At 35.4% G+C, this 7500-nt stretch overlaps 1 protein-coding gene across 4 annotated transcripts in view; it reads right to left on the bottom strand.

Annotated features, from left to right (window-relative positions):
• LOC138867189 (small G protein signaling modulator 2-like) overlaps positions 1-7500 on the bottom strand; it is a 138166-nt gene that overhangs the window by 9565 nt on the left and 121101 nt on the right. For all 4 annotated transcript variants that reach the window (XM_070141941.1, XM_070141944.1, XM_070141942.1 and 1 more), the window contains 11 exons: positions 6466-6533; positions 5888-6052; positions 4967-5098; positions 4274-4511; positions 3907-4061; positions 3580-3704; positions 3263-3334; positions 2872-3036; positions 2423-2686; positions 2054-2162; positions 1211-1318 (listed from right to left, as the gene is read on the bottom strand). In XM_070141941.1, coding sequence (XP_069998042.1) covers positions 1211-1318; positions 2054-2162; positions 2423-2686; positions 2872-3036; positions 3263-3334; positions 3580-3704; positions 3907-4061; positions 4274-4511; positions 4967-5098; positions 5888-6052; positions 6466-6533 — 1601 coding nt within the window. The remainder of the gene's footprint in view (positions 1-1210; positions 1319-2053; positions 2163-2422; positions 2687-2871; positions 3037-3262; positions 3335-3579; positions 3705-3906; positions 4062-4273; positions 4512-4966; positions 5099-5887; positions 6053-6465; positions 6534-7500) is intronic.

Here is a 7500-nt window from a genome sequence, read left to right as displayed (position 1 = left end):
TATATTTGGTGATGAAGTAAAGGAAGGGGTGAGGGGAGAAAAATCATCCGTTTGATAAATAAAAAGATGGAAGACACCATTAGAAGAGAAAGAATCGTTTGGTAAAAATAAAATGATGCATTATGATAGGCAAAAACTTGAAAAAAGTTGAATATAATAAATTTCATCATTCAATGTTACTTAAACATTAATAAGGGAATAGAAAAAAGGGGAAAAGAGAAGAGAAAACAAATACAATATGAAGAAATTAGACATATACTAACAAGTAAAGCAGTAACTATACACAGACAAATGGAACTTTAAAAAAATATATACTATCAGTTTGAATTAAGGCATAGCTTGCTTACATATACAAGATAATTTTGCAAGGCTCTTTAAAAAGAATTTTCAGAAAGAATTAATAAAATCAATAAGTTAAAAAAGTAATAAAATCAATATGTTGAAAAAGTCAATATGGAAAGAGTTAAATGCCATGCTATCTTGTATCAACGATTAATGTGGCATTCAGTACTTTCAAACTTAAAAAATCCTTATTAACTAATGAATTCATTGATGAATGCTTACAATAAATATAATAAAAAAGCATATTATATACAGTGGAAATCACACATTATAAAATTGTTACAAACCCTTTTATAATACTTACTTCATTGATCTCCCTCTGACACACACAGTAAATACATAAAGAAACTTATACGAGCTATACACTTTGCCATTACCCAAAACAAAGTAAAAAAGAACATACCATTATGCTATTTTGAATAATATCAGTTACATATAATTACAGTTTTGATATCATCATTTCTTTGTAGTCTCAATACAGTTGTTTCTCTATTATATTTTCTATCATATCTAAGGACACTAAAAGATATTTGCTTTATCTAAGGAGATAGGAATGATTCAATCTATCCCCTTTTATCTTATGTACAGAAGTATAAATCTGCATTAAGATAAAATTTTCACAGTGCACTTTTTACCATATATCTTTAGTACATGTTGAAACATGGTCATAAAAAAAACAATTTAGCAAATGGCAAGAAATACAAAAAGTCTACACCAGTTTGGCCAAACAGAAGTAAAAAAGATATTAAAAAAAGAGTTCCAACCCCTTTTTTCTTCTTTCTTCTCACAGAGTGGATACATGATGTGTACACAAGAGCAATTATATGAGAAAAAGCAAGCAGTCATAAGAAACACATTGACTACACACCTACGTCAGAGTGGCTGCCACTGTCAAGGGAGGCTTTGCTAACTATAACTGGGGTGGTTGTGGGAGGAATACATGTCTCCTCGGTGAAGGAGGCTCTAGCACAGGCTGCTGTAAGAACGGAAACACAAAAAGATACACACAAAAAACACCGAGACTACTTCAGTAAGAAAACAAATTGAAAATAAATGTAAGGTTGGTGTTTATACAGTGCCTTCTGGGATGAACAACTCTCTATATGGGTCAGCATGACCTAAAATTTCTTCTAGTCCAAACTATAAGACTGAAAATGATATCAGATGAACTACAGAAAAGAAGGAGATAATGGACTGGGCTCAACAACAAACTGGCAGGAAACTTGGCAAAGTAAGCGAGAGTTATTTCCATTATGTGTCTAGTGCTTTTTGCAACAGGAATGCTGATTATGCAGTCTGAGATGACTATCCATGTGCCATATTTTCACTCTATCTGATGAAACTTCAGCAATTTTGGTACAACTTGTTTTTCTTCCATAGCACTGAATACGCCTACACTCAAGTTTGATACTGAATTAGTGTAAATATATCTAATATATCAAAAGTGAGTCTGTGTTACAATGATGAAAATAATAATTTCCCAGTGCTGGTAACATATTTCAAAAAACAACTCCCACTCTTACTTTGCTCTTAGTTCATCTCTGCCTTTAACATAGAGATATGAAGAGCTATTGTGTGTGTTGGAGAAAAAATCAACCTAGATCTAAATAATCATAATAGTGACTCTCTACTGCAGTAAATAAATATCAGTACCCAAAGCCTTGTATCTTCATTCACTGAAGACGGAGTCCAAAATGGCACGTTAACTTACGAGTTCCATTTGTAGAATCATTTGCCGCAGGAAAGTCCCCCGAACTGTCCATTTCCACACCATCATCAGTGCCCTCCACAACACCTTCGTCTGGAGTCACCACACATGTCTAAAGAGCAAAGAAGGTCAAAAGAAATACTTATTTGTAGTCCCATTCACCATCACAAAAAGGCAGGTCAGCAAGAAATCTTTTTAAGCTCAAGTCTGTTTTAACTTTTGTAACTTGCTTCACAAAATTCTTGAAATGCAAAATGTATCTAACTCTAGCATCCAACTATGCAGGACTAGGAGACTTAATTCTGTTTTAACAAGAAACACAAACATAAAAAAAAAAAAAAAAAAAGAAAGAAAGAATAATAAAATGCTTACTGGGCTTGTTACTTCTGCTGTGTCATCCTCTTTACTTTCTTGTCGCGTCTTCTCTTTGCTGCTTCCACTCTCTTCATCATTTTGCTCATCATTAATCATATTATTGTGATTAGTCTGGCTGGTTTCTGGATCAATGTCAATGCTCTCCTTGTCAGCATCTTGGTTGTTCTCCATATGACTGAATTCATCAAGATCCTCATCTTCCTCTTGCACGATGCCAGGATTGTCTACTGACCCAATACTGAGTGTGTCAGGTTCAAATACCTGGGGCAAAAAAAGTGTATGTCAGATTCAAGTAACAGATTTCACTTCAAACTTGATTAAAAAAACTTACTCTTCAATTAAATCTTGGCTAGCCTTTTTCCAACTAACACTAAAACCAATACACCTTCGCTTTCATGAGCATCATTATGTCTCAGGCCAGCACCTGTTAAGTTAATAACCCTTACCTCATTACTGAGGGATCTGTCTCTTCCCACAAGAGGTATTTCTCCATTTTGTGACTCGGAGGACAATTTGGCCATGTTCATTGCCATGATTTCCTTGTCCCTCTGCCTCACAATAGCTTCAACAGCTAGCCACTCAGACATTGTTGTTTCATAAGTCTGCCGGATCTGGATGGAATAGAGGAGTGATACAGGCAAGAGGGACAAACTATATCAGAATGTGAGAATTGCACAGTTATAAGATCTATCATAATTGTGGTGTACTGACATTTACTTGAAAAAATAAAAATAATAATAAATAAATAAGTAAATTAATTAATAAAAAAAAAAAAAATCTGATATTTTTCTTTTCTTTTTTGTATAAGATATGCATGCACATGAATACAAAACTCACCCGTCGGTCCTGTTCTTCCCTCTCCTCAACAGAACTTCCAAACTCATAATGATTAAGAAGATAAGGCCAAACCTGATAATAAAAATGGCAAAAGTAAACAGAAAATCATCACATTCAAAGATTCTTAAAGGAGATAACTGATAAAATTATCTAAACCTATAAGCGCTGACAAATCAGCTGTGAAGGTCCATGAGTTTCAATGAAGAGGCATAGAAATAATCAGCACATGGAGTTTTATAAACAAAAGGGGAAACCTCAGTTAGTAATCATACTACCATAAATTTTATAATCTCTCTTTCCTGTCCATTGTTCCTCACCTCCTTTCTGATCTGAGAAGCAACTCCCCCAAGGTACACTCGGGCAAGCAGTTCCTCCTGCTTGGTCAATCTACCATCGATGTGCAATGACTTCCAAACATCCTCCGTCACTCCTTCCTCCCACTCTTAAACAGGAAAAGACCATGATAAAATGCATGGTGAAGCAAAGTTAATTGATCTTTAGTTAACTTGGATACACTTTTCTCTGTCATTTTTAAAGCTTACACTGACTTGACTTCCCATATCAAAAATCATCTTTCAATAGCACATGGACCTTGAAAATGACTTCTAATTAGAAATGTTGACTTTCTTTTTCTACTGACTTACCAGGATTATGTGGTGGTGTGGAGGCTGATGGCAACACCAAGCCAGCCAAGTGGGTACGAACTGTTCTGAGATGTCGGCAGTGGGCTAACCACCCATAAAATGCCCGTGAAATTATTTGATGCTTCATTGTGGCACACAGAAGCTCCAGTGAATCACTAGAAAGCAGAAATTTATCAGTAATAAGATACACTATATCATCTCATACAAAGTATTTAATATGGTGAACTAAATGTGATTTAGAAAGTACCCCTATTTCTTATTCCAGTATTGTCATAAACATTAAAGAAAGACCCAAGGAAGAATCTGCCAGCATGCTAACCTATAGACCAACAGTCATTTACACATTCATCCAAGCAAACTATAGTACCTGTTCTTTTCATTCGCTGTATTACTTGTTCCCTTGACACTGACTTGCTCCGGTGGGGGCACAGGCACATCCACACTAGGATTAGGTGTAGGAGGAGGAGGTAGGACTTCACTCATTGAGTCCCCAAGACTTAGTGATTTGGAGGAGGAGGTAGATGAAGAGTGAGACGAGAGCTTGGGAACACGTGGTAGCCAGCCTGAGCCTCCGCGCAGAAGTGGAGACATCAGTTCAAGATGTGCTGTTGGATTAAAAGCTCATTGTTAAATAATACCTAGTGTACCAGCAAATGAGACTGCTGGGATGTCATGAGCCAAATTAAGCAGATCAAGATTCTAAATGAGAAATTATGGCATAGTGATAACAAAAATAATTTCATTTAGTGTGCAGTCTACCTTCTATAAAATCTACCTTCTGCAATGTGCTTTTGTCAATCTTTAAGTGTCAATCAAATTACAGTAAATATGGAAGCAATGGAAAAAGAGAACTGGAATGTCAAATGTCTAACTTTTCTGTCATAAGAAAATATAATATAATAATAAACAAAACTGATTTTCATACATGGGGGTAAACAATAATAATAAATCTGGGATACAGTACAGCATATGATAAAACTACTGGAAAAAAGCATATGAATATACACTTAGCTGAGTGGGATGCAATCAAAAGTTTTCCAAGATTAACTCCCTAACTTACAAATGCGATCAGGTTTCAGTGCTGTGATGATCCTGAAGACGTAATCAGTAGCTTCCTCGTCTTCACTGTCTGTTCCTCCCTGCTTGCTGGTGAGTGCACGTGCCTTCCGGCGGAGCTTCGGGAACACTTTGCCTGTGAGGTTAAAGTAATATAAAGTTACAAATAATTTATATTGCAAGGAGGTGGAAGGAAGGCTCTTATTACTCCACCTGAATTAGAGTAATGAAGAAAGATCATCAAAATGATAGTATCTGTCTCAAGCTAACAAATTGTGAAAGAAAGAATACAAAGAAAAAATTAAATTCAGAAAATAAGTAACTGACAAAAACCCTTTACAAGCAGTTAAATCAACCAATTAAATAACTCAAAATTACATTATAAAATATGATGCCAAGGCTATCAATTCCCCTAACACCTGCTCATGAAGAAGGAACGGAAAACATTTAATGAAATGAAAACAGACAAAATACTAAATTATAACAACTATATAAAATATCTTATAATGATCTATAAGCTTGATTTTTATTCTACATTCCCATCAACAACCATTTTAAACTAGACAAGGGCAGAGTTTGCTTATTTTGGATCTCGTACTACTACAAAAAATATCATACGAGGTTACTTGCATGATTCAATCATGTTTGATTTATCTTCTGATTTTACTTCCTCACAAACAAGTACATTAACCCAAACAACATCACTGACCCAAACAACTTTAAGCAGCAATATCAAGTACCCTCCCTTCTCCCATACACAAACTATTAAGAAGGAAAGAAAAAAGAAAGAAAGAAAAAAAAAAAGTAAGAACCAGACTACTAAACTAATAAAATCCCCAAAGCATCACCACCATCATTAACAAACAAACATGTGAAGAAACAAAACAATACACACACGCACGCACACACACAAAAAAGAGCTTACCTTTGCCCCTCTGCGACCACAATGGTGGGTCAAGTCTTCCGTGTGGCAGGAGGCCATTCTCCAGGCAGGACAAGAAGGCGAGGAGATGGCCACCCTTTGGAAAGTGGATCGGGGGGTGCTGCGTCCCGTCCTGCCCCACGAGGACAATGGTGCCTCCGGAGTCTCCTAGGTGGGAAGGACACAGCATGGAAGATATTGCTAGGATTTATTATTATTATTTATTTTATCTTATTTTTTTTTTTTTTATAGGTTTTGTTTTGTAAATGTCTAGGGTTGTACAGGCTCCCATATGTGATGTCACCTAATTTTTTTACTATGCTGGATTTCATAGAATAATGTCTTTGGCTATTTCTTATCATAATGAGCTGTTACATTTACTACTACTATAATAATTACTAATACTATCATTAATTATTATCATTGTTACTCCTATTAGTTTTGTTGTGATTATTATCAATACTTTTAAAATATCACTATGGGTTATTACCTTATCAGTCATTTTCATACTATCAAGATTTCTATAAAATATCCATTTAGAACATGATAACACTGAATGATACCAGGCATGTATTCCTTACCTTGTTGGTGACAGTGAACGTAGACTATCTCCTCTACACGCACATTGAGAGCGTATTCCCAATAAATGCTGTATTTTATGCAGATGCCAAGAAAAGGAAAGATGAGAGGGGGAAAAAAGAGAAAAAATAACAATTAGAAAACGCGTATATGTAAATCCATTTTGATTTGACACTATTTGACTGCTTATTTTTTTTTTAATCAACACAATCTAAATTTTCAAAAAAAAAAAAAAAAAAAAAAAAAGATACTAACGATCACTTTTGGGCAGAAAGTGTCTGGAAAATAGGGGGGGGAGGGGGGTAGTCAAAAGCAACATCTACTATGAAAATATCATTTCCTAATAATTCTAGTAGACCCTTGCAATGGTAGCAATGGTAGTAGCCAAGATGCAGAGGCAAGGTTAGTTAAGGAGGCGTGTATACAAAGAATACAGCTGAGTGAGAGACTGTAGAGAAAATCCAAGGCGGAAGAAAAGACACTATACACAGAAGCTGGTCTCATCATTTAATAGTCTTTCGTATATGGTATTTCTTTTCTTCTGCCGTTTCATTGTCACGGTATGGTATTTTGTCATACAGGAAGGCCAATCACTTCAAACACACAATAAGCAAGGTCTTCACCACACAAAGCCTTTGAAGTAGTGCTGTGGTATAACAATGTGTAGGAAACCATATTTGATTCAGGTAAGAGAAATAATAGGAAAAGGAATACGAAGATCACACACTACAAATAGGTTTTTGAGTCTTTCAATAAGGCCTGATCCCCTTTCTACATGTTAGTGCAATCACACAAGAGCTGAAAGGTAAATTATCAAGTGTCATAAAAATTTGCTTTAGTGTTCCTATTTTTCATAAAACTTATTGTGGTTCTCTTCATGGTTGTCTTCTTGAGGTTGTTACGTACGTATAATGATGAGCCTGTCTGAAACTGACGAGTGCAAAGCCATGCATATGGTCGTTTTCGGGTCATTACCTATTTTATCTCGGTCTCGATAAATAATGCGTATGGCGCTAATACATGCATATTTAATAGTG

This window comes from Penaeus vannamei, chromosome 28, assembly GCF_042767895.1.
Source record: "Penaeus vannamei isolate JL-2024 chromosome 28, ASM4276789v1, whole genome shotgun sequence".
Classification (NCBI taxonomy): domain Eukaryota; kingdom Metazoa; phylum Arthropoda; class Malacostraca; order Decapoda; family Penaeidae; genus Penaeus; species Penaeus vannamei.
This window is presented reverse-complemented; position numbering and strand designations above follow the sequence as displayed.